Here is a 26,259-nt window from a genome sequence, read left to right on the forward strand (position 1 = left end):
ACAGTGTAACTTCAACACAAACACAACATGAGCCATCCTCGACGGTTTGGTGCCAGCAACAATATGGGACTTGATAGTACCTTTATACAATCTTTGACAATATATTTTCACAATCTTTGGCACACATTTGATCTTTGAAAGACTCTGACCAGGTAAAGTCTAAACATTATAGTGCATTCAATGACACATAAAAACAATGCAAAAATAGTCTAAGGCAAAAAATAGAAAGGTCTATTTTCTTAACACATCTCCGAGTAGTAAGAAGTGATTACACAGCAGAAGCAGGCATGACACCCCCGAACAACCTATGACATTGCTGTGAGGTGCAACATTTTGTCTCTGACTGACCTTAGCGTCAGGGCAGGCATGTCAGACAGCTGAGCCAGATTCAACCGCGAGCAGGCCAGGCAGAGCTGAGGCATCTAACAGCACTGCAACTACAGTGTCGGATGCCCTAGGCTTCGCTCACGTTGAAGTGAAAGCCTGACAGTACAAATTTTGTATTTATTTTTTTCAACCTGATAGCCAGTCAGATACTGGGCCTCCGATGCTAAGAAACAAGTAGGAAGACAATGACAATGTCTGGCTTCCAATTTAGTTAAAAGGTAGTAGAGGCAGCCAATTTAAAGCAGCACTATAATAGTCATCTCCAAAATGCATCACTGTACATGTGCCGGAGGCTTAGTGAGCAATAGAACCATAGTTCATTTCTCTTGATAAATATAACAGGGTAAATGGTAGTGCTATAGATGACATGTCATCCAAACAAGTAGCATGTTCACTAGTAAAACAAAGGTCATTGAAATCCCTAAACTGCTTTTGATGCATAAGGCTGGTGATATTACATCCCTTAATATGACAGTCAGTACTTCTCTCCCATCTCTACTTGCCCGTGTGTGTATATGTGTGTCTTCCATGCTTCCTTCATTCAATCCTGCATGTAAGACTAAACCAAGCATCTCTCTCAAACATTACTGATGTCCTCCTGTGATGGCCCCTTACACTCGTCCTCAGGCAGTGTGAACCGGATGGCTCGGCTCTTCTCCCAACCCCTCCTGATACGACTCAGCCGGAGAGCCACGCATGGCAGGGACAGAGTCAGCCTCCCCAGCAGCACAGCCAGCGGCAGGACCAGCACCAGCAGGAAGGTGGGAGGGAGGTAGAAGCGATACTGCTCCAGGTCCAAGCCCCGGCCCCAGCCGTAGGTCAGCGTGTGGAAGGTGGCCATCAACAGGGCCATGTAGTCCAGTCTAGACTGGAGGGGAGAGAGACAGAGGACCATGATAATTAACTTATTTGAATTGAATCTGGGTGATAGCCACCTTCAGATGTACTCACTATAAGTTAATTTGGTTTGAAATCCAGCTTTATTTTATTCAAAATGTCAGGTTGTGAGATCTGGTGGTGATGGCCCATTTCACATTAAAACGTTAAAAAAATACACTTAAACTCTTGAACTTATTATAAACCCCCCAATACTCCATACATACCCAATCAAACCCCTTTATGAAAGACTACATGCAAATGAAGTTGGCCTACCCAGATGTACAGAACATCTGGGAGCGGATTGTTGACCTTTGAACCTTCTACAAAACCTTTTAATAACTCAACATCTTAGTGAGGTGAAAGGAAGTGGTGATTTGAGTGGTATATTATATGTGCTCATCGTGGAAGCACGAGTGTAGTAAAGAGGCCCAAGGGAACAGTATGACCTACAAGCTCAACATTTGTCCTTAATGAGCCCCTGTAGTCAGCGCGCGTGTGTGTGTGTCTGTGTCTGTGTGTGTGGTCCCTCTAATTATTAGCACAGAACAGGGCACTACAGAGAGCAGCTGAATTATAATTACTCTTGACAAGTGGGAAGGTTCAGTCGTGACTCACCCGTTTCATCCTCATCCCTAAATATACATGGAACAAAAATATAAAACGCAACATGTTGGTCCTGAGCTGAAATTTTAAAATCCATATACAAAAAAAGTGCATTTCTCTCAAATGTTGTGCACAAATGTGTTTACATGCCTGTTCGTGAGCATTTGTGCTTTGCCAAGATAATCCATCCACCTGACAGGTGTGGCAAATCAAGAAGCTGATTAAACAGCATGATCATCACACAGGTTCACCTTGTGCTGGGAACAATAAAAGGCCACTTTAAAACGTGCAGGTTTGTCACACAACACAGGGGGGTGCTGGGGAGTATATACAGTATATGTCCGTAATAAAGCCCTTTTGTGGAGAAAAATTAAATCTGATTGGCTGGGCCTGGCTCTCCAGTGGGTGTGCCTGGCAGCTAAGTGGGTGGGCCTATGCCCTCTAAGGCCAACACATGGCTGCACCGCTGCCCAGTCATGTGAAATCCATAGATTAGGGCCTAATGAATTTATTTCAATTGACTGATTTCCTTATAAGAACTAACTCTGTAAAATCTTTGAAATTGTTGCGTTTATATTTTTGTCCAGTATACATGTTTATTACATAAAATACTAAAATGTATTACATTTTTTTTTTTTTATTTTACCCCCTTTTTTCTCCCCAATTTCGTGGTATCCAATTGTTAGTAGCTACTATCTTGTCTCATCCGATACACAACCCAACCAAGCCGCACTGCTTCTTAACACAGTGCGCATCCAACCCGGAAGCCAGCCACACCAATGTGTCGGACGAAACACTGTGCACCTGGCAACCTTGGTTAGCGTGCACTGCACCCGGCCCGCCACAGGAGTCGCTGGTGCAGGATGAGACAAGGATATCCCTACCGGACAAACCCTCCCTCCCGGTCGCGGCCGGTTACGACAGAGCCTGGGCGTAAAATGTATAATTATTGGTAAAATGAGATACAAAGCTCGGTTAAGAGTCAGTGCAAGTTAACAGTTCCTATTACCAGCCTAACTCACTTAAAGCAATGTCCGTCTGTCGTCCGCACTACACTATGTGAGCTCGCTACACTATGTCTGGCTGGCTGCACGCTCAAGGGACTGCAGGACTGTAATCTTGATGGAGAATAATGCTCAAATGTTTTACTGCGGCTCCGGGCTGTAGGCAGACAGGCTAAGCAGAACCCAGGCCTTTTATCACACGGACTAGCAGCATGTGACTAATCTGGCGCTGACTGGATCAGCTTAGCATACATATGAAGGGAAGGTTCTAAACACTCTAAAGAAGGACAAATCCCTGGGAAATGGAACCATCCCCCTTTATGAATTCCGCGGCATGCGAGGAGAAGAGTTGACACACACAGGAGGTTGGCTTCCTACAGTAGGCTACAATGTTAATGTGTTTTGCAAGTCTTTGACTGCTTCATTGAACTACTGCTCATGCACACAGAAAAGGTGTCTGTGCAAATGGGCTGACCTGTACGAAGCTGAACTCCCTCCAGTTGAGCGAGTTGCCCACGGTGGGCAGTGAGGAGATAGCCAGCAGAGAGAGAAGGCCCAGAGCCAGGATGCCTATAGACAGATAGAGCTCCATCCTCCACACCTCCTCCTCTACCCACGAGTCCTCCTGGTCTACCTTCACCTGCACAGTAAACACACATTGTTGCTTACTGTGAGGTCAGGTGGTTACACTATGAATAAGCCACTACAAATGTTTTACCATATTGAAAACGTTCTAAATGCCAATGAGTTGTAATGTTTTTAATGCTTTAGTCCTATACATTTATAATTCAATACGAATTGATGAATAGTATGTAGGCTAAACTATTTATAAATAGTTTACTGATGCTTTTCTCACCTGTTTGAAGGCAGCTTTGAGCAGATTGTAGCGAGCAGACCTGCGCATGGGCAAACACAAGCTGTAGACTGCGTGCAGTGCCGCGCAGAGGAAGGCACAGAGGCCCAACTGCTTCCGCAGCAGCCCAACCAGTTGGGGAAACGCCTTTACTTGGTGCCCCACGACAGCTGCAGGAAGGCAGCCACGAGACCGGGCAGGTAGGAGCCAGGGTCACCGAGGCCACAGAGGGGAGAGTGTCACGTTTACCACCTCCACCGGAATTTTGTAGAATGTGCTCTTCCCCGCCGTGGCTACGGGTGGACGAGGTCACGAAGGAAGTTGTAGGCGTAGAAGAGGAGGAAGTGGCCGAGGGTGGAGAGATATGGGACGCGCCACGAGGGGAAGAGGTACAGGGGGGTGATTTGCAGTGACAGCAGTAGGGCCAAGAGCGCTGTATTCCAGATCTGCCGCAGTCTTGGCTTCATCCCTGTTGACATGGGCTGCCTCTCCTCTGCCCAGGAGATAGAGAAATCAGCACCTGGATAGTAAAGAGGCGAGTGTCAGAGAAGAGTGTCAGGGAAGGGAATCTTCACCAAGGAGAACCCAACTGAAGAGACACGATACTTTACCTATAGCCCACATCACATAGTTTAGCTACATTAACACCGTATGACCAACACCTGTGATAATATGGTTGCAACTCGAGAATGTGTGAAACATGTAACATTACATACTGTGGACATTGTCCAGTTTAGAGCAAAAAAACTATACAACAGTAGGGCTAGTAGGCAATATGGCCAAAATATTCTATCAAAGTATTTCAAAACAATTGGACGGTATTTTTAGTTTTTGAATAATAAAAAAGTCCTACATTTGCCTTATGAGTAGTGAGTGATCCTAGGGTGGCAACATATACATTCTATGTGACTTCTGATTGTTTTATACTGTTCAAGTCAACTTCAACCAAAACACATTTCAGCACTTATCATTTCTGCATTTCCTGCACTCAATAACAGTGGTGGAAAAAGTACCCAATAGTCATACTTGAGTAAAAGTAAAGATACGTTAATAGAAAATGACTCAAGTAAAAAGTGAAAGTCACCCAGTAAAATACTACTTGAGTAAAAGTATTTGGTTTTAAATATTTAAGTATAAAAAGTAAATGTAATTGATAAAATGTACTTACAGTTGAAGTCGGAAGATTACATACACTTAGGTTGGAGTCATTAAAAATAGTTTTTCAACCACTCCACAAATTTCTTGTTAATAAATTATAGTTTTGGCAAGTTGGTTAGGACATCTACTTTGTGCATGACACAAGTCATTTTTCCAACAATTGTTTAGAGACAGATTATTTCACTTATAACTCAGTGTATCACAATCCCAGTGGGTCAGAAGTTTCCATACACGAAGTTGACTGTGCCTTTAAACAGCTTGGAAAATTCCAGAAAATGATGTCATGGCTTTAGAAGCTTCTGATAGAATAATTGACATCATATGAGTCAATTGGAGGTGTACCTGTGGATGTATTTCAAGGCCTATCTTCAAACCCAGCACCTCTTTGCTTGACATCATGGGAAAATCTAAAGAAATTAGCCAAGACTTCAGAAAAAAAAATTGTAGACCTCCACAAGTCTGGTTCATCCTTGGGAGCAATTTCCAAACGCCTGAAGGTACCCCGTTCATCTGAACAAACAATAGTACTCAAGTATAAAAACCATGGGACCACGCAGCCGTCATACCGCTCAGGAAGAAGGCATGTTCTGTCTCCTAGAGATGAACGTACTTTGGTGTGAAAAGTACAACTCAATTCCAGAACAACAGCAAAGGACCTAGTGAAGATGCTGGAGGAAACGGGTACAAAAGTATCTATATCCACAGTAAAACGTGTCCTATATCGACATAACCTGAAAGGCCGCTTAGCAAGGAAGCAGCCACTGCTCCAAAACCGCCATAAAAAATCCAGACTACGGTTTGCAACTGCACATGGGTGCAAAGATCGTACTTTTTGGAGAAATGTCCTCTGGTCTGATGAAACAAAAATATAATTGGCTTGCAAGCCGAAGAACACAATCCAAACAGTGAAGCATGGGGGTGGCAGCATCATGTTGTGGGGGTGCTTTGCTGCAGGAGGGTCTGGTGCACTTCACAAAATAGATGGCATCATGAGGAGGGAAAATTAGGTGGTTATATTGAAGCAACATCTCAAGACATCAGTCAGGAAATTAAAGCTTGGTCGCAAATGCGTCTTCCAAATGTACAATGACCTCAAGCATACTTCCAAAGTTGTGGCAAAATGGCTTAAGGACAACAGCGTCAAATTATTGGAGTGGCCATCACAAAGCCCTGACCTCAATCCTATAGAACATTTCTGGGCAGAACTGAAAAAGTGTGTGCGAGCAAGGAGACCTCCAAACCTGACTCAGTTACACCAGCTCTGTCAGGAGGAATGGGACAAAATTCACCCAACTTATTGTGGGAAGCTTGTGGAAGGCTACCTGAAACATTTGACCCAAGTCAAACAATTTAAAGGCAATGATACTAAATACTAATTGAGTGAATGTAAACTTCTGACCCACTGGGAATGTGATGAAATAAATAACATCTGAAATAATTCTCTACTATTATTCTGACATTTCACATTCTTAAAATAAAAGTGGTGATCCTAACTGACCTAAGACAGGGAATTTTTACTCTGATTAAATGTCAGGAATTGTTAAACTGAGTTTCAATGTATTTGGCTAAGGTGTATGTAAACTTCCAACTTCAACTGTATGTATCAAAAGTATAAATAATTTGAAATTCCTTATATTAAGCAAACCAGATGGCACCATTTTCTTTTTTAAAATGTATTTATGGATAGCCAGGGGCACACTCCCAAGAGACCTAATTTACCAACAAAGCATTTTTATTTAGTGAGTCCTCCAGATCAGAGGCAGTAGACGACCAGGGATGTTCTCTTGACAGGTGCGTGAGTTGGCCCCTTTTCCTGTCCTGCTAAGCATTCAAAATGTAACAAGTAGTTTTAGGTGTCAGGGAAAATGTATGGAGCGAAAAGTACAGTATTTTCTTTAGGAGTGTAGTTTAGTAAAAGTTGTCAAAAATAGTAAAGTACAGATACCAACAACAAAAAACGACTTAAGAAGTATTTTTACACCACACCTCAATTGAGAATTTCCACACTGCCAAATAATCTTGGGACTTATTTTTAACCAAATGTTGCAATTGCGATTTGACTTGCGAATTAGAGCAAAACTGTTGGAATCATGGAAATGGAAGGACTATTCTAATTCTATAGTTAGAATATAATAGTGGGCACTTTGAATAGAACGTTGTTTGAGATGACAACAAATTAAAATGCCAGGGAGAAGTTATTGTGACAGGGTAGGAATGAAAGTTTTGTTAAGTATTTCCTAGGGGACCCGATAAACTTTGGCTACATTGCAAGTTCTCTCTTAGCTACTTCATGTAGCTAACATTCTTGCTTTGCATATTCCTCTTTGATTTAGAAGATACTATTGCACAAACAACATGCTGGTGTAGGTCTACACCATCACTGGTATTATCAGGCTGTATTAGCTAGCTACATTTGCTTTTACTCAGTACATGTATTAGCGGCTAACAATTAGTGTCTCACAAGATTTAGGGCAACTTCCTAAGAAAAAGACAAACTAGCTGTTTGCTGATGTAAGAAACACACACTAATAGTGTCATTATAGAACACCAGTGGATTTATATTAAGAAGCAAAGTGAAAACAGCATTGTTGTCATCAACATTGTTGCATGTGCTGAATTGACCATGCAGACTGAACGCAAGTGTCTCATGGTTGAGGAACATAAAATGCGCTTATTGCGTGGCTAGGGCTGTGTGAAAAGTGACACGGAGAGAGATGGCTCAAGTAGCATAGTAAACTATCAAAATTGGCGTATCACATTTAACAAACCAAACATTCAAATACCGGTAAAGTAAAAACCCAAACTGGTCCCTGCATCAATACCGGTGTATCAGAATGTAATTCAGAGTAGTAATGTCTGTCTTCTCTGGCACTGTTGTGTGTGCAGATCACCTAGGCTTTACCTGTCTGCTGCCGTCCCTTGGCCCCTTTTGCAAGCTCCAGGCCGAGATCACATTGAAACCCTTCACCACACTGCTCTCTGGGAAAATATTGGCCAGCTGCTCCGCATTTGACTGCTTATCACTGTTGATCTTAGTACCAGTACTAACATCCACCAGAGTCTTCCCCACTAGCGGCTCCCTCAGCCCAGCTAGGGTGGAGGAGTGCTCGGGGAAGAGGGCCATGAACACCAGGTCGGCCTGGGTGGCAGCCTGGTGCTGGGTGGTCACTTCAGCCTCCGCGGGAAAGAGGGAGGCACAGCGCTTGGGGTTGCGACTGCCCACCACTGCCCGGTACCCAGAGGCTACCAGCCTGGTGGCTAAGGACTGGAAGAAGTCACCTGTGCCCAGGATGCCAACCAAGGGGGTACCTGGATCGGACATGGAGGTTTTGAGATGTCTGGGGCTAGCACCACCAAGTAATAGAGGCCTCTCCATCTCCTCCTTGGGCATCCTGTCCTGAGCTGAAAAAAGCGAAAAGTCGCTAACATTGTAAAATGTCTATCAATAGACAATTATGTCTGTGCAGCATTCAATGTAAAGACTGTGTTATTGACACAAATTAACACTGATGTAACGTTACTACTTGATTCATCTTGCTAACTAACCTACTACTTACTACATGTTACTAAATTTACTAGTTAGACATCCTTCATTTGTGCACACCTCTTGCAGGTGTACTGGCTTTAATACTTAGACATTGAGGTATTGAAGCCATGGCTGCACATATTGATGCTCTACCTAGCTAACGCTACTCCTACTCAAAGGAGAGCTAACAGTTAACGTTAGCTAGCTGAGCAGGCTAACGTTACCTACCTGTCCTTGCTTGGTTGAACGCCTAGCTAACTTTTTGCCCAAAAATACAGGACATGGAAGTACCAACTCTTTTCGACAAAATTGGTCAACTTCTAAAAATGTATTGTGTATAATTTAACTAACTAGCTACACCAAAATAGGCCTACATAATGTAAGTAGACTAAAGGCAATTAACCAACGACGGTAGCGGTCCGTTCCATTTCATAAGATGGTTATGAAGACATTTCTGTCAGCCATCGCCATATATTGCTGCAGCATTTAAGGCCACTTTAAACTCTGACTTTAAACCCCGAGATCCGTTATGGCATCAGTGTTCGTGGTTAACTTTCATCTCAGCCGACAGCTCTATCTGGGCTCATGTTGGATGCCAGGCATGTCCGAACCATTTCCCCGCCTGACTTGCTCCCAAGCCCTGGCTGCTCTGCAGCATTACTGTAACCTTCCCGGCTCCATCGGTCAAGATGAGCGCGTAAAGCTGGGATTTCTGTGGAAAGCCTCAGCCTTGATCACAGAATCACACAAATATATGACCATCGGCAGCCTTTGACTCGTCCGACTGATTTGGAGTGTAATATCACACTAATCCATCTTGTAATCAATAAATCACAGAGCATTTAATGTGATTTATTGGAAATAAATGACTCTTTGATACAGGACCAATGTTTTTTCATGTAGATTGTATACATATTTCATATACATTAGCCTCTGTTTCAGTCTATTTTAACATGTAATATTTCCCTTCATGCCAACAACTGCAAGAATGCATTTGACTACCAGCAGCAGAGAACCATTGCCACATTCAGTTTATTTACAGTGAGGGGATAAATTATTTCTCTTCTACAACATGTTTTAAGTTTATAATGTAAAGACTTGATTTGTAACAGAACAAGGGACTACCGGTCACTCTGTGACCTTTAGGGTCAAAGGTCAACAGAGATCCAGCCAAGTCTAAAAACCTTCCTCCACGTCATCCACTGGCACCACGTCAACTATTGCCCAAATCTGTCTCCCAAACTGAGGACGTGTTGTCATTATGAGATGGGCAGTGAGCACTAATGCAGCCCAGGGGACCATGACTGTGAGTCAGTCTCACTGCATCAGATAACACAGACTGGGCTGGAGAACTGGGTCAGGCTAGAGTTGGAGCCTGGGAGCAGACATGTATAGCCAGCAGTAGCAACTTATGGTCAACGTATTGACAATGGAACACTTTGGTGCTTCAAAATTGTACACATACACAGAGAGCAGCGCAGATCAACATCAAATTCTGTGTTTAGCTGGGAGTTTGCTGATGATATTTCAATGGGCATTGCTCATTTGAATCACATGATTTCAAAAAGATCTACTGCATTGTACCCTATATCAGTCTGCATGTTCCTAACTAAGGTTGGATATACTGTACTGTGCTATGTGACATTTGATTGAGTCCTCTTCCTCCATTGGCCTCTGAAAACATAGCATCCTCCGAACAAGTTGCGTGATTAGGGAAATTGTACCCTATGACTCTACCACAGGGCAGCGGTCATTCATTGCAATGACCTCCATAGCATGGATAGTGGTGCGCCCTGTCTCCCTCTTTCCCTTGTTTTGTTATCTCCTGAAGGTGTATTGTTCAAGTCCCTGGGAAAGGTCACATCAGCAGCCATGTGAGTAATGAGGCAGTAAGCATTTATCCTTTGTTGACGGAAGCAAATGTGTTTATACTGAACTGGATGGAGCACAGAGAGAGTTCGGTTTCACTTGTGCTATACGAAACAGGTCCAACTTAATATAAAATTGATCCTCACACTCGTTTTTCTTCAAGATCTACACAATCAGATACAAGTTCATTGATTTGACTTGTATTCTTTTGTGAGTGGTGTATTTCTTTGATTGGTTGAAATGTAATGGATGCTATATATAGAAAACAGAGGGGAGTTTTGAGATCCATTATACACATTGTGGATTGTATAAGAACCAGTGTACCGGAGTTTCCTTTTCGAACACAACAGCTTGCCATTTCTTTGGCCACTCAGAAACTTAGTTGTGCAGTTACTCAGATGTGGGTAAACCATGTCCTGTTGGCCTTCTCTTTGAAGCAATGTTTCACCTTGACTTGAAATGACTTTGTGTGTATGTTCTCAGTGACCTGTTACTATATCATTTTGGATTATCGAGATTATAGAGATAATCAGACAGCTAAAGTGATAACATGAGATTGAATCTGTCTTTGAGATAGCCAGGCCTGTTGCTGATGAAATTATAGCTCAAGTCCACCCACATCCTAAGGGATATGTCTGGATCTGACAGTAGTGTGCCTGCAGCCAGCATCAGTTCATGTCCTGCACGTGTTGGTCTATTAACAATGGGACTCTGATAGTGTTGGGTTGAATCACCCTTTTCGTGTCTGATAGAGATGATTCTTTTTCACTTGCAACGGCGGGAAAGCAGGACATCAACTATGTGGGCGATGTAATCTTGATTACATCGCCCACATGTCCATCACCTTATTTGTGTTGGTTTAGCTACCAATGTCACAGCAATACATACATCTAAACTGGCTACTGTTTCACACATCCTTTTGGTATCCAATGGACTGATAGTGTGGGATTGCTAGGTTAAAATCTACTGTAGTTACAATAAATCAATAACAGGAATAATCAAACTTGGTCTCATTGGATTTTATTATAAGTTTATTTTAAGACCAAGTGGGGTATGCTTGAGTTTATTTTAAAAAGAAAAATGCTATGCTCCACTGCGTCCTTTTCTTCGGGCAAAATAGCTTATGGGAGAAAGAGAAAGTTTGTGACATCCCTTACCACAAAGATACTTTACTGTTGAAAAGGTGCACTTACAGTATATCAACCTCTGGAATTACATTTACTGAAATAGATTCTTTTGGATTGTTGTGTCAAAAAGGTGAGCTGGATTAAGTCATGTAGTACCTTAAAGGGCTTCAAAGGTCCAGTGAAAGAGTCAACCCATGTAGAAGGGAGTCCCAGGGGTGGACATGTGATCCCCAGCAGAGTCCCATCCTCCATCATCTGAACACAATTCAGGAGAGCCTTAATCAATTGTTAAACTAAACATAAATCATGTGCTACCAACATTTTTTTGATTGAAGCCTGAACCCAGTTGAGATTTAGAATAGTCAATGGTGAACATTATTTTGCTCACCAGCCCAATCAGGCTTGTTACAAGAGTAGAGAGAATATTTAGTGTTCAAAAGGGCATTTACCTTCCGGCACCAACATCGGTGAGAGAGGTCTGAGCATGTGAACCAGGGAAGCGTCTGATATTCCAGGCCCAGCTTTGGTAGTTGTACATGGATAACCTGGATATTTGCTCATTGGAGCACCTGTTACTAATGGAAATCAGCGTTATATAAGGTAAATGACAAGCTGAACTCTCTCTCTCTATCTCTCTGTGAAATGTGAGCTAGCTAAAGCATAATCACCTGCTCTCATTGAATATAGGTTAACTCCATGTTGGGCCATTTGGCAACCCTGTGGTGGAGGGAAAAAATCCGAAAGGCAGCGAGGAGGTGGAGTAAATAATAAACATGAGAATTGCTGATTGCAGATAAAATAGGACTTTGATTTACATGTAAAAAAGGGACAGTTTGGAGTGAGTAGCCTACCTCAAAACTCTGAAGAGACTCAGCTTCCACTGAACAGATGGGCTCCTCAACCACGATGGGCTCCACTGGAGGTGGAGGGAAGAAATCCTGGGACCTTTGACATCTCTGAGTTGTAGGCGGAGCGAAATAATCCAATAGGGAAGGAGGAGGAAGAGTAGTTCTGGCCTGTGGAACTGAAGTTTCCATGTCTGTCTTTCTTTTTTTATGTCGCTGTGTCAAACCCTTCAGTGGAATATGTTTCGGAGGTGGTTGGGCAAATTGGGAAAGGACATAAACAAATCAAATTGTGATCGTCACATACGCCAAACACAAGTGGAGACCTTACTGTGAAATGCATACTCACAAGCCCTTAACCAACAATGAAGTTTTAAATAAATAAGAGTCAAGAAAATACTTACTAAATAAGCAAAAGTTTTTTTTAAAGCATTTGTAAACGTGTGAATTTCTGATTGCAGTTAAAATAGGACCATTATTTACAAATTAAAAGGGACAGCTTGGAGTGAGTAGCCTACCTCAAATCTCTGAAGCGACTCAGCTTCCACTGGAGCGATCGGCAGCTCAAACATGACGTGCTTCATTGGTGGAGAGATGGGCAGCTCACCCATGATGGGTTTCACTGGTGGAGAGATGGGCAGCTCAACCACAACAGGCTTCACTGGAGGTGGAGGTAAGAAATCCAGGGACCTTTGACATCTCTGAGTTGTAGGTGGAGCGAAATAATCCAATAGGGAGGGAGGAGGAAGAGTAGTTCTGGCCTGTGGAACTGAAGTTTCCATGTCTGTCTTACTTTTTTTATGTCGCTGTGTCAGACCCTTCAGTGGCTTATTTTTCCGCAGTTGTAGGGCACCCTGGGAAAGAACATAAACTAATCAAGAGTCAAGAAAATATTTACTAATAAGCAACAAAAAAATGCATATGTAAAGGTGTTAATTTCTGATTGCAGTTAAAATAGGACCATTATTTACAAATGAAAAGGGACAGTTTGGAGTGAGTAGCCTACCTCAAAACTCTGAAGAGACTCAGCTTCCACTGAACAGATGGGCTCCTCAACCACGATGGGCTCCACTGGAGGTGGAGGGAAGAAATCCTGGGACCTTTGACATCTCTGAGTTGTAGGCGGAGCGAAATAATCCAATAGGGAAGGAGGAGGAAGAGTAGTTCTGGCCTGTGGAACTGAAGTTTCCATGTCTGTCTTACTTTTTTTATGTCGCTGTGTCAAACCCTTCAGTGGAATATGTTTCGGAGGTGGTTGGGCAAATTGGGAAAGGACATAAACAAATCAAATTGTGATCGTCACATACGCCAAACACAACAAGTGGAGACCTTACCGTGAAATGCATACTCACAAGCCCTTAAGCAACAATGAAGTTTTAAATAAATAAGAGTCAAGAAAATACTTACTAAATAAGCAAAAGTTTTTTTTAAAGCATTTGTAAACGTGTGAATTTCTGATTGCAGTTAAAATAGGACCATTATTTACAAATTAAAAGGGACAGCTTGGAGTGAGTAGCCTACCTCAAATCTCTGAAGCGACTCAGCTTCCACTGGCGCGATCGGCAGCTCAAACATGACGTGCTTCATTGGTGGAGAGATGGGCAGCTCACCCATGATGGGTTTCACTGGTGGAGAGATGGGCAGCTCAACCACAACAGGCTTCACTGGTGGAAAGATGGGCAGCTCATTCAAGATGGGATTCGCTGGTGGAGAGATGGGCTCCTCAACCACGATGGGCTCCACTGGAGGTGGAGGGAAGAAATCCTGGGACCTTTGACATCTCTGAGTTGTAGGCGGAGCGAAATAATCCAATAGGGAGGGAGGAGGAAGAGTAGTTCTGGCCTGTGGAACTGAAGTTTCCATGTCTGTCTTTCTTTTTTTATGTCGCTGTGTCAAACCCTTCAGTGGAATATGTTTCGGAGGTGGTTGGGCAAATTGGGAAAGGACATAAACAAATCAAATTGTGATCGTCACATACGCCAAACACAAGTGGAGACCTTACTGTGAAATGCATACTCACAAGCCCTTAACCAACAATGAAGTTTTAAATAAATAAGAGTCAAGAAAATACTTACTAAATAAGCAAAAGTTTTTTTTAAAGCATTTGTAAACGTGTGAATTTCTGATTGCAGTTAAAATAGGACCATTATTTACAAATTAAAAGGGACAGCTTGGAGTGAGTAGCCTACCTCAAATCTCTGAAGCGACTCAGCTTCCACTGGAGCGATCGGCAGCTCAAACATGACGTGCTTCATTGGTGGAGAGATGGGCAGCTCACCCATGATGGGTTTCACTGGTGGAGAGATGGGCAGCTCAACCACAACAGGCTTCACTGGAGGTGGAGGTAAGAAATCCAGGGACCTTTGACATCTCTGAGTTGTAGGTGGAGCGAAATAATCCAATAGGGAGGGAGGAGGAAGAGTAGTTCTGGCCTGTGGAACTGAAGTTTCCATGTCTGTCTTACTTTTTTTATGTCGCTGTGTCAGACCCTTCAGTGGCTTATTTTTCCGCAGTTGTAGGGCACCCTGGGAAAGAACATAAACTAATCAAGAGTCAAGAAAATATTTACTAATAAGCAACAAAAAAATGCATATGTAAAGGTGTTAATTTCTGATTGCAGTTAAAATAGGACCATTATTTACAAATGAAAAGGGACAGTTTGGAGTGAGTAGCCTACCTCAAAACTCTGAAGAGACTCAGCTTCCACTGAACAGATGGGCTCCTCAACCACGATGGGCTCCACTGGAGGTGGAGGGAAGAAATCCTGGGACCTTTGACATCTCTGAGTTGTAGGCGGAGCGAAATAATCCAATAGGGAAGGAGGAGGAAGAGTAGTTCTGGCCTGTGGAACTGAAGTTTCCATGTCTGTCTTACTTTTTTTATGTCGCTGTGTCAAACCCTTCAGTGGAATATGTTTCGGAGGTGGTTGGGCAAATTGGGAAAGGACATAAACAAATCAAATTGTGATCGTCACATACGCCAAACACAACAAGTGGAGACCTTACCGTGAAATGCATACTCACAAGCCCTTAAGCAACAATGAAGTTTTAAATAAATAAGAGTCAAGAAAATACTTACTAAATAAGCAAAAGTTTTTTTTAAAGCATTTGTAAACGTGTGAATTTCTGATTGCAGTTAAAATAGGACCATTATTTACAAATTAAAAGGGACAGCTTGGAGTGAGTAGCCTACCTCAAATCTCTGAAGCGACTCAGCTTCCACTGGCGCGATCGGCAGCTCAAACATGACGTGCTTCATTGGTGGAGAGATGGGCAGCTCACCCATGATGGGTTTCACTGGTGGAGAGATGGGCAGCTCAACCACAACAGGCTTCACTGGTGGAAAGATGGGCTCCTCAACCACGATGGGCTCCACTGGAGGTGGAGGGAAGAAATCCTGGGACCTTTGACATCTCTGAGTTGTAGGCGGAGCGAAATAATCCAATAGGGAGGGAGGAGGTAGAGTAGTTCTGGCCTGTGGAACTAAAGTTTCCATGTCTGTCTTACTTTTTTTATGTCGCTGTGTCAGACCCTTCAGTGGCTTATTTTTCCGCAGTTGTAGGGCACCCTGGGAAAGAACATAAACTAATCAAAATAAATCAAATTGTATTCGTCACATGCGCTGAATACACAAGTGTAGAGGTTACCGGGAAATGCATACTCACAAGCCCTTAACCAACAATGAAGTTTTAAGAAATTAAGAGTCAAGAAAATATTTACTAATAAGCAACAAAAAAATGCATATGTAAAGGTGTTAATTTCTGATTGCAGTTAAAATAGGACCATTATTTACAAATGAAAAGGGACAGCTTGGAGTGAGTAGCCTACCTCAAATCTCTGAAGCGACTCAGCTTCCACTGGCGCGATCGGCAGCTCAAACATGACGTGCTTCATTGGTGGAGAGATGGGCAGCTCACCCATGATGGGTTTCACTGGTGGAGAGATGGGCAGCTCAACCACAACAGGCTTCACTGGTGGAAAGATGGGCAGCTCATCCACGATGGGATTCGCTGGTGGAGAGATGGGCTCCTCAACCACGATGGGCTCCACTGGAGGTGGAGGGAAGAAATCCTGGGACCTTTGACATCTCTGAGTTGTAGGCGGAGCAAAATAATCCAATAGGGAGGGAGGAGGAAGAGTAGTTCTGGCCTGTGGAACTGAAGTTTCCATGTCTGTCTTTCTTTTTTTATGTCGCTGTGTCAAACCCTTCAGTGGAATATGTTTCGGAGGTGGTTGGGCAAATTGGGAAAGGACATAAACAAATCAAATTGTGATACGCCGAATACAACAAGTGGAGACCTTACCGTGAAATGCATACTGACAAGCCCTTAACCAACAATGAAGTTTTAAGAAATTAAGAGTCAAGAAAATATTTACTAATAAGCAACAAAAAAATGCATATGTAAAGGTGTTAATTTCTGATTGCAGTTAAAATAGGACCATTATTTACAAATGAAAAGGGACAGCTTGGAGTGAGTAGCCTACCTCAAATCTCTGAAGCGACTCAGCTTCCACTGGCGCGATCGGCAGCTCAAACATGACGTGCTTCATTGGTGGAGAGATGGGCAGCTCACCCATGATGGGTTTCACTGGTGGAGAGATGGGCAGCTCAACCACAACAGGCTTCACTGGTGGAAAGATGGGCAGCTCATCCAAGATGGGATTCACTGGTGGAGACATGGGCAGCTCAACCACGATGGGCTCCACTGGTGGAGCAATCGGCAGCTCAAACATGACGTGCTTCACTGGTGGAGAGATGGGCAGCTCAACCACAATGGGCTCCACTGGTGGAGAGATGGGCAGCTCAACCGCAATGGGCTTCACTGGTGGAGAGTTGGGCAGCTCCATCACGATGGGATTCACTGGTGGAGAGATGGGCAGCTCAACCACAATGGGCTTCACTGGTGGAGAGAGGGGCAGCTCAACCATGATGGGTTTCACTGGTGGAGACATGGGCAGCTCAACCATGAGGGGATTCACTGGAGGAGACATGGGCAGCTCAACCATGAGGGGTTTCACTGGTGGAGACATGGGCAGCTCAACCATGATGGGTTTCACTGGTGGAGAGATGGGCAGCTCAACCATGATGGGTTTCACTGGTGGAGACATGGGCAGCTCAACCATGATGGGTTTCACTGGTGGAAAGATGGGCAGCTCATCCAAGATGGGATTCGCTGGTGGAGAGATGGGCTCCTCAACCACGATGGGCTCCACTGGAGGTGGAGGTAAGAAATCCAGGGCCCTTTGACATCTCTGAGTTGTAGGTGGAGCAAAATAATCCAATAGGGAGGGAGGAGGAAGAGTAGTTCTGGCCTGTGGAACTGAAGTTTCCATGTCTTTCTGTATTTTTTTATGTCGCTGTGTCAGACCCTTTAGTGGCTTATTTTTCCGCTGTGGTGGGTCAAGCTGGGAATGGACATAAACAAATCAAATCAAATTGTATTTTTCACATGCGCCGAATACAGCAGTTGTAGACCTTACTGTGAAATGCTTATTCACAAGCCCTTAACCAACAATGAAGTTTCAAGAAAATAAGAGTTGAGAAAATATTTAATAAATAAGCAAAAAAAACTGTAAAGCCCACATAAACGTGTGTCACCCCCTGATCTGTTTCACTTGTACTTGTGCTTGTCTCCACCACCCTCCAGGTGTCGCCCATCTTCCCTATTATCCCCTGAGTATTTATACATGTGTTCTCTGTCTGTTTGTTGCCAGTTCGTCTTATTCGTTCAAGCTAACCAGCGGTTTCCTGTCAGCTCCTATCGTCTCCCAGATTATATTTTCTCGTTCTCCTGGTTTTTGACCTTGGTCTGTCCTGACCCTGAGCCTGGCTGCCGCCCTGTTCCCTTGCTCCACCTCTGGATTACTGAAATCTGCCTGTCCCTGACTCTGAGTCCGCCTGCCATCCTGTACCTTTGCCGTACCCTAGATTTTCGACCCCTGTCTGCCTTGACCTGTCTTTGGCTGCCCAGGTTGCCACAATAAACATTGTTACTTCGACAGTCTGCATCTGGGTCTTACCTTGGTTCCTGATAACGTGGGGGTTGCTGATTGCAGTTAAAATAGGACCATGATTTACAAATTGAAATGGAGATTTTGATGTGAGTAGCCTACCTCAAATCTCTGAAGAGACTCAGCTACCACTGGAGAGATGGGCAGCTCAAACATGACGTGCTTCACTGGTGGAGAGATGGGCCGTTCAACCACGATGGGCTTCACTGGTGGAGAGATGGGCAGGTCCACCACGATAGGTTTCACTGGTGGAGAGACGGGCAGCTCAACCACGATGGGCTTCACTGGTGAAGAGATGGGAGGCTCAACCACGATGGGCTTCACTGGTGGAGAGATGGCCTCCTCAACCATGACGGGCTTCACTGGTGGAGAGATTGGCTGCTCAACCACGATGGGCTTCACTGGTGAAGAGATGGGAGGCTCAACCACGATGGGCTTCACTGGTGGAGAGATGGGCTGCTCAACCATGATGGGTTTCACTGGTGGAGAGATGGGCAGCTCAACCACAATGGCCTTCACTGGTGGAGAAATGGGCAGCTCAACCACAATGGGCTTCACTGGGTTAGAGATCGGCGGCTCAACCACGATGGGCTTCGCTGGTGTAGAGATGGGAAGCTCGACCACGATGGGTTTCACTGGTGTAGAGATGGGCTATATATAGTGGTATAGAACAGAAGGTTAGTTCAGAAACAACACAAATCAATTACAATGTAATTGACGCATGGCCTAAAACATACCTGTTTGCTTACTTATGAAAATGCAAACCATAATAATCATCCTCTCCCTCATCATACATCCTAACTCATGCTGTCTCCTCCAAAGGAGAAACGTACCTGTGCCCTACTCTGTATGCACAACAGGGTAACACAGAACCACATGAAGAACATAGATTGGTACTCCTGACACTTCTGCCATGCAACCTCAATCATCTTCTCAAGAGTCCCAACACTACAGGAGAGGAAACACACCAGGTTGTTTAGAATGGGTGGAAGGAGGTTTCACACCGTGGATACGAAACTGTCTTTAGATTTCAGATCTGAACACAATCTAGGTACTCTGGGTAATCCAATATCTCAATCAACTTCAGTGTAATCATAGCACTCCAAATTCTAACATGAATGTATCTTGTGGACAGTGTAGCTGTGCAGATGTCATTGCTGTGTTAACGAACAAAGTACTTACTTTGCAATAGAACCAGGGAATGCTGTGAGGACTCCAGGCTGCTCCTGTGGGCTCTGCTGAGGGAGATCAGAGGACGTAGGGAGGGGGAGATGGGCAGGAGCATCAACAATCTGAGAAGAACCAGCCTCTTTTACCCAGTTGGCCCCTTGACCAGGTTGATCCTGGTGGTTGTAATAGCCGTTCTCATTCTCATACTTGCACGCATACTCATAGATGTACTCATGGTTTTTTAGGGTCCACCTCTCTGTAAAAAGAGTAAGAGCAGAAGCTTGATCCTCTCATTTACATAAAGGAATGGTAATACAATTATTCAACCAAGTCCTAACAGAGGTGTGAAATGCTTACCCCAATGGCCATATTTTTCATTCCAGTGGAAATATCCATAATCATCGCCCTTGTAAAACCCATCCGCATCAGCCTTAACAACATAATCAACATGGAGACAGTCAAATGAGAACAACTTTAAAGAGTAAAACCTGTTATCAAAGCACAATAGCTCTAAAGTACAGTTTCAATTGAGTCCCTGTTAATGTTCTCAGAATGTAATGGGGAAAACATTATGCTGAGACCTTTTAAAGCTAGAATCCTTAATTGAAACAATAACAAAACGGAGATGCCGCCCTCTGTTTTGGTAAAAAAAACTGAGGGATGGACCTGGAGAAATGTAACCACTCTCAAATTCAGACGGAGCTGGCCATCCATGATATCAACATTACAGTTTAAACCATATTTTAAGGTTATACAGTGTTTTTCCCCCATTACATTTACATTGTTTACACACATTGGATTAAAACAAACTTATATTTTGGGTTCTGATGGGGTACGTATGACAATTGAATTAAGATCATGAGGCATGTATAAGTTATATTACATAAGAATCAAATGGGTTTATGTAATTAATGAATCAATAACTAAGGATTCTAGCTTTAAGGAACCAACCAGCTGATGTTGAGAATATTTTGAGAAACTCCTGATCCCAATGTTTGGTTACTCACAACCAAACAGGGACCAAACTGGAAAATGTCCAGGCCTAGGCCTATGTCCCTGGAATGTTCTGACTGTAACATCATACTACTGACATTCCATGGACCTAAAGGAAACGTTTTGAATGTTGCCAGAACTTTAGAGCCCTGAATGCTGATTGGCTGACAGCCGTGGTATATCAGACCATATACTGCAGGAATGACAAATCATGTATTTTACTGCTCTAATTACATTGGTAACCAGTTTATAATATCAATAAGGCACCTCAGGGGGTTTGTGTTATATGGCCAATATACCATGGCCTGTATCTAGGCACTCCATGTTGCATCATGTTAAGAGTAGCCTTTAGCAGTGGTATATTGGAAATATACCACACACCCTCAGGGCTTATTGCTTAAGTAACCCGCTGGGCACAGACATCATTTCAACATATAGTTTTGAATTAATTTTGGTTAAGTTATCAACTAAGGTGAATTCAACGTGAAATCAACAACAACAAAAATCACTGGGTACTTGCTAACTCTGGTCTACGGTGATAGTGTGGAGGTACGCACACTACCGCCCTGGACTAGAGCTAATAGGCTACTTGCTACCGACCTGATCCAGAGTGAAGTGTTTGATTACTCACATTATATGGATCCATAGTTGCGGGTTAGTCAATCTTCAACACAGACGCACTGCACCATCCAACATCTCCGGTACAGTTTCCGGTAAGGTCTCCAACATTCGGAACAAGACACCTTATCGGTTTCAGAGAGTGATCCAAGTAGTAGTCTCTAGAAACAAGTCGTTGCTACTAATAAACGAACATTGATTGCTCGGGGTTATTTACAGTCTAGAAAACGTCACAGTACTCATCGTCAGATTGGAACTCACAGAGATTCTTGGAACTCATTATGTAAATGTGGTAACACAACTTTGAGTCATAATGCAAGTAATCACACTGCACGCGACCACTATTGACATGGGACGGGTTGTTCATTTGAGTCAAATATTTGGCCACTTCCTTGTGTTTGTTTATAATTGAAAAACAATAAACAATTTATAGTAAAGTTTTGGTCACTCACATTTGTATCGATGGATTGTTTCTAAATTTCCCGCAAATATTCCAATAGTAGCCTAGGCCTAGCCAACAAGACAAACAAAGGGGTTCAAGGGAACACTCACAGCAACACATTAATTTACTATTCTGTTATTAAGTATATGGGAACGTGCATATAAAATATTTAGTTTGTCTGCATTACCAGTATCTATTGGTAGCCAATAATGACAGACTCAATAACAAGGAATACATTTGAGCTTTGCTGTTAGCTGACTGCTTAGCTGCTGAGACAGGGTGTGAGATGTTAAACCCCAGCTCTGGAACAAAAGGATTAAACGATTTGTTTCAGAAATGAAACCGTCACATTGTTGGAATTTGAAGACAGAATACAAGAATGTGTGAATGTAAATGTAGGTTGACATGGATAGTGTGGAGTATGCCATTTGTTACAAAGGGGATGTGACGAACTAATATTTAATAAAACAAATATTAGAGAGGCCTACAGCAAAATTACTAAGTTGTTAAGTTCCTTTAAAGGCGCTAGGCTAAATGTTTTGATTCGTGTTGATTTTCAGCATCCCAATGATTGGGAGTGGTGCTGAAAGGACAGCTCCTGCCCCGTTTCAGCAAATAATGGCTGTTCTGTTCTCTTTAATTATATGGGGACATGTTCTGTACAACCACATGGTTTGCGTGTTTCAAAATATAAATGGTGGGATCAAAGTGTTTAATGCTTTCTAATTCCATATCCTCCTTGCTGTACTATGAGGATTTGTAATTCATACATAAAGATTGCCCGATTATTGTTTCGATCTTAATCCAAATTGCAAAAGGCTTTACTCCTCATGTGTTACGTCAGCGACCCCGGTAGGACTGGAATAGAATAGAGGCGCTCCAAATCAGTGCTGAGAGAACCAGCGAGCGCCCATCCATGCCAAGATTCATACCCTTCGTCTGTCTGCTCTGGCACGAGTGCCTAAGGCTTATGGACAAAACAAAATAGAATAGTTGCATTGAGGAAGAAAATATATTTGGTGTCAGTTTTTTTTCCTTCTAATTACGCACGCAAACATTCCACTATTACTCCTCCAAGCTCAGCAGACTTTCTATCGCTTGCTTCTCGGATATTCCAGAGGAAGCGACTTGTGGCCGCTGTGATTGGCATCGTCATGGTGTTGGCCCTTATCATAGTAATACCGCTGCTTGTGCAAAGTACCAAGACTTCGGCTCACTATGAGATGATGGGCACCTGTCGAATGATCTGTGATCCATACAGTTCGAAACCCGTCAGCGCCACCGCCATGGAGCTCATGCAGGACATGAATGCCATCCCGCCGCCGCCAATGGCGCAAGGCTCCAAAGGTGAATTAGGGCGACCTGGGAAACCGGGACCAAGAGGTCCACCGGGAGAACCAGGACCTCCCGGCCCAAGAGGACCACCCGGAGACAGGGGTGATTCCGGGAAAGCTGTTTACCCCGCGGTAACGACTGCAAAGACCGAAACGGACACGGACGAGGTTAACACTGCACTCAGTGAAACAAAGGTTGCGTTCTATGTCGGGTTGAAGAACCCACACGAAGGATATGAGGTGCTTAAATTCGACGATGTTGTCACAAACTTGGGAAATCAATACGACCCAACCAATGGCAAGTTCACTTGCCAAGTGTCCGGAATTTATTTTTTCACATACCACGTGTTAATGCGAGGAGGCGACGGGACAAGCATGTGGGCAGACTTGTGCAAAAACGGACAGGTAAACATTATTTAATTCAAATAGCATTTACGAAAATATTGTATTCTCATTCATTTGAAAACAATTCATGTCTAGAACATACTATAAATGCATGGAATAGAATAGGAGCGCTCCAAATCAGTGCTGAGAACCAGCGAGCGCTCCATACCAAAGGGTATGGAGAAAAATGTATACTACACGCACAAATTGTATGCACTCACTTTATATAATTTTGGCTAGTGCACTTCTCGGCTTTATGGTAGGACATTTAGGACATATGCTTAGTAATGGTAAACTCAGTTAAATCGGGTAGGCTATACATTATATCACCACAGTAAAGAAATGCTTGATCGTTTAGCTGCTTAAGCCCTCGTTCCCCCTTCTGTGGTGTCCAAAGTGACATAATATAACCTATTCTACAAAGTGCTAGTGGAGGAATTTGTCTGACCATAACTGACGAAATGCCCAAAGTTGTGTCCAAAGTGGTATAATATGATGTAATCTACAAAGTGGTAGTGGAGGAATTTGTCTGACCATAAGAGACGAAATCAAAATAACCATAAAATATCAAGTTCGTGAGGATTATACTTATTTTGTGTGTCCCTTCCATACCTTTACATTACACAGGTTCGGGCAAGTGCTATTGCACAGGACGCAGACCAGAACTACGATTACGCAGGTAACAGCGTGGTTCTACACCTGGACTCCGGGGATGAGATTTATGTCAAACTGGACGGTGGCAAAGCACACGGAGGCAACAACAATAAGTACAGCACCTTCTCTGGATTCATTTTGTATCCAGATTAAATAGCCTGACAAGTTTGAGGCTACCCATGACTCTTCCTCCGAATGAGGTCCAAACAGAACTTCATCTGTAATTTCGCTCTCTCATTTCCTTTGAAGAGCGAGATGCTTGTAATGGTCTTCTAACCACCAATAATATATAGGATAAATAGGCGATATAGCAGTTGAGGTCGTTTGATTGAATGTGGTAAGATTACTTGATTCAGCAGTTTGTTTTACTCAATAGGATCACCTTATGCGGAGAAATAGCCTATATGTAGCTAAGGTCAAATGCACAGAGATAGAATCATATAACCCATGTGTTTGGTACATCCAGAGTTGTGTTTTATTTTATGCCACTAGGTCAACAGTGCATTATATTTTTTCCTGATGTACCAATAAATGTTATTTTACAGTTTGTCTCATTGGATGTTTTTAAAAAAAATATGACAATGACAGTGTGAGTTACAATAATTAGGGACTGCATACATTTTTGTACTGGTCCGCCGTGGGAAATGAACCCACAACCATGGCGTTACAAGCACTATGTTCTACCTACTGAACAACACGGGGACCACAGCATGGATGAGTCTTATGGAGCAACGCTGCAGGTTAAAGTGACAACCTGCCATCCAATACTCGCACTAGTGAAGGTGCTCCTCACTTATACATTCTATCATCCGTCAAGACTGAAATGTGTGATTTTCCTTCAAACATTTCATGTTTTCCTTTATGCTTCACTTCAAAAGAAGTGCACAGCTTTAGGGTTCGTTTATGGCGAGGATCTTTATTTGCTCAATCTCCACAAGATTAGTGGAGAAAGAAGGCAGTGGTGTAAAGTACTTAAGTAAAAAATACTTTAAAGTAATACCTAAGTAGTTTTGGAGGTATCTGTACTTTACCATTTACATTTTGGGCAACTTTTACTTCATTTACATTCCTAAAGAAAATAAGGTAGTTTTTACTCCCTACATTTTCCATGACATCCAAAAGTACTCATTACATTTTGAAAGGAAAATTGTCCAACACACACTTATCAAGACAACATCCCTGGTAATCCCTACTGCCTCTGATCTGGCGGACTTACTAAACACAAATGCATCTTTTGTAAATTATGTCTGAGTGTTGGGGTGTGCAACTGGCTATCCTTACAGTTTAAAAACAAGAAAATGGTGTCGTTTGCTTTGTTTAATATACAGTTGAAGTTGGAAGTTTACATACACCTTAGCCAAATACATTTAAACTCAGTTTTTCCACAATTCCTGACATTTAATCCTAGTAAATCCCTGTCTTAGGTCAGTTAGGATCACCACTTTATTTTAAGAAGGTGAAATGTCAGAATAATAGTAGAGAGAATGATTTATTTCAGCTTTTATTTATTTCATCACATTCCCAGTGGGTCAGAAGTTTACATACACTGAATTAGTATTTGGTAGCATTGCCTTTAAATTGTTTAACTTGGGTCAAACGTTTCGGGTAGCCTTCTACAAGCTTCCCACAATAAGTTGGTTGAATTTTGGCCCATTCCTCCTGACTGAGCTGGTGTAACTGAGTCGGGTTTGTAGGCCTCCACATGCTTTTTTATGTTCTATAGAATTGAGGTCAGGGCTTTGTGATGGCCATTCCAATACCTTGACTTTGTTGTCCTTAAGCCATTTTGCCACAACTTTGGAAGTATGCTTGGGGTCATTGTCCAATTGGAAGACCCATTTGCGACCAAGCTTTAAGTTCCTGACTGATGTCTTGAGATGTTGCTTCAATATATCCACATAATTTTCCTGCCTCATGATGCCATCTATTTTGTGAAGTGCACCCGTCCCTCCTGCAGCAAAGCACCCTCACAACATGATGCTCTTACCCCCGTGCTTCACGGTTGGGATGGTGTTCTTCGGATTGCGTGGGTGGTGTTCTTCAGAAACACTTTTAGACTTTTACTCAAGAAGTATTTTACTGGATGACTTCCACTTCTACTTGAGTCACTTTCTATTAAGGTGGCATCTATACTTATACTCAAATATGATAACTGGGTACTTTTTCCACCCCTGAAAGAAGGTGATAATAATCTGTCCATTCTACTACCTGAGGCCGCAGGTTTGTTTAGATTTTGTTTGTAGCTTAGCGTTGGGGTTAGGAATGTGGTAAAGGGTTAAGGTTAGTGTAAAGTTAAGGGTTATTGGCACTCATAAATTGACTTGCAGAGGCTCACTTGAAAAAAATTATACGGTTTACTATAGAATACTACATTACTTACTATAGAATTATATAGTACAATA

General features: G+C 42.9%; 2 protein-coding genes and 1 pseudogene across 3 annotated transcripts; 1 reads left to right on the forward strand and 2 right to left on the reverse strand.

Moving 5' to 3' along the window:
• Positions 1-874: 874 nt before the first annotated feature.
• LOC110528808 (metalloreductase STEAP3-like) lies at positions 875-8,275 on the reverse strand (annotated as a pseudogene).
• LOC110527101 (uncharacterized) lies at positions 3,730-17,709 on the reverse strand. Of its 2 annotated transcripts, none has more exons than XM_090240341.1 (13): positions 16,736-17,709; positions 16,079-16,456; positions 15,444-15,818; positions 14,929-15,150; positions 14,441-14,776; positions 13,773-14,150; positions 13,258-13,479; positions 12,770-13,105; positions 12,258-12,479; positions 12,075-12,123; positions 11,856-11,981; positions 11,563-11,661; positions 3,730-4,246 (listed from the first exon to the last, which is right to left on the reverse strand). In XM_090240341.1, the coding sequence occupies exons 1-12, from the start codon at positions 17,582-17,584 to the stop codon at positions 11,594-11,596; spliced, it is 3,561 nt and encodes a 1,186-aa protein (XP_090096467.1). In that variant the 5' UTR covers positions 17,585-17,709; the 3' UTR covers positions 3,730-4,246; positions 11,563-11,593. The 2 variants fall into 2 exon arrangements, with proteins under 2 accessions (XP_090096467.1, XP_090096466.1); XM_090240340.1 differs by lacking the exon at positions 3,730-4,246 and adding an exon at positions 11,293-11,399.
• Positions 17,710-22,369: 4,660 nt separating this feature from the next.
• Positions 22,370-24,401, forward strand: LOC110527452 (complement C1q-like protein 2). The gene is made up of 2 exons (XM_021608728.3): positions 22,370-23,224; positions 23,831-24,401. The coding sequence occupies exons 1-2, from the start codon at positions 22,640-22,642 to the stop codon at positions 24,008-24,010; spliced, it is 765 nt and encodes a 254-aa protein (XP_021464403.1). The 5' UTR covers positions 22,370-22,639; the 3' UTR covers positions 24,011-24,401.
• Positions 24,402-26,259: the final 1,858 nt, after the last annotated feature.

This window comes from Oncorhynchus mykiss, chromosome 7, assembly GCF_057628025.1.
Source record: "Oncorhynchus mykiss isolate SJ-2025 chromosome 7, ASM5762802v1, whole genome shotgun sequence".
NCBI lineage: Eukaryota > Metazoa > Chordata > Actinopteri > Salmoniformes > Salmonidae > Oncorhynchus > Oncorhynchus mykiss.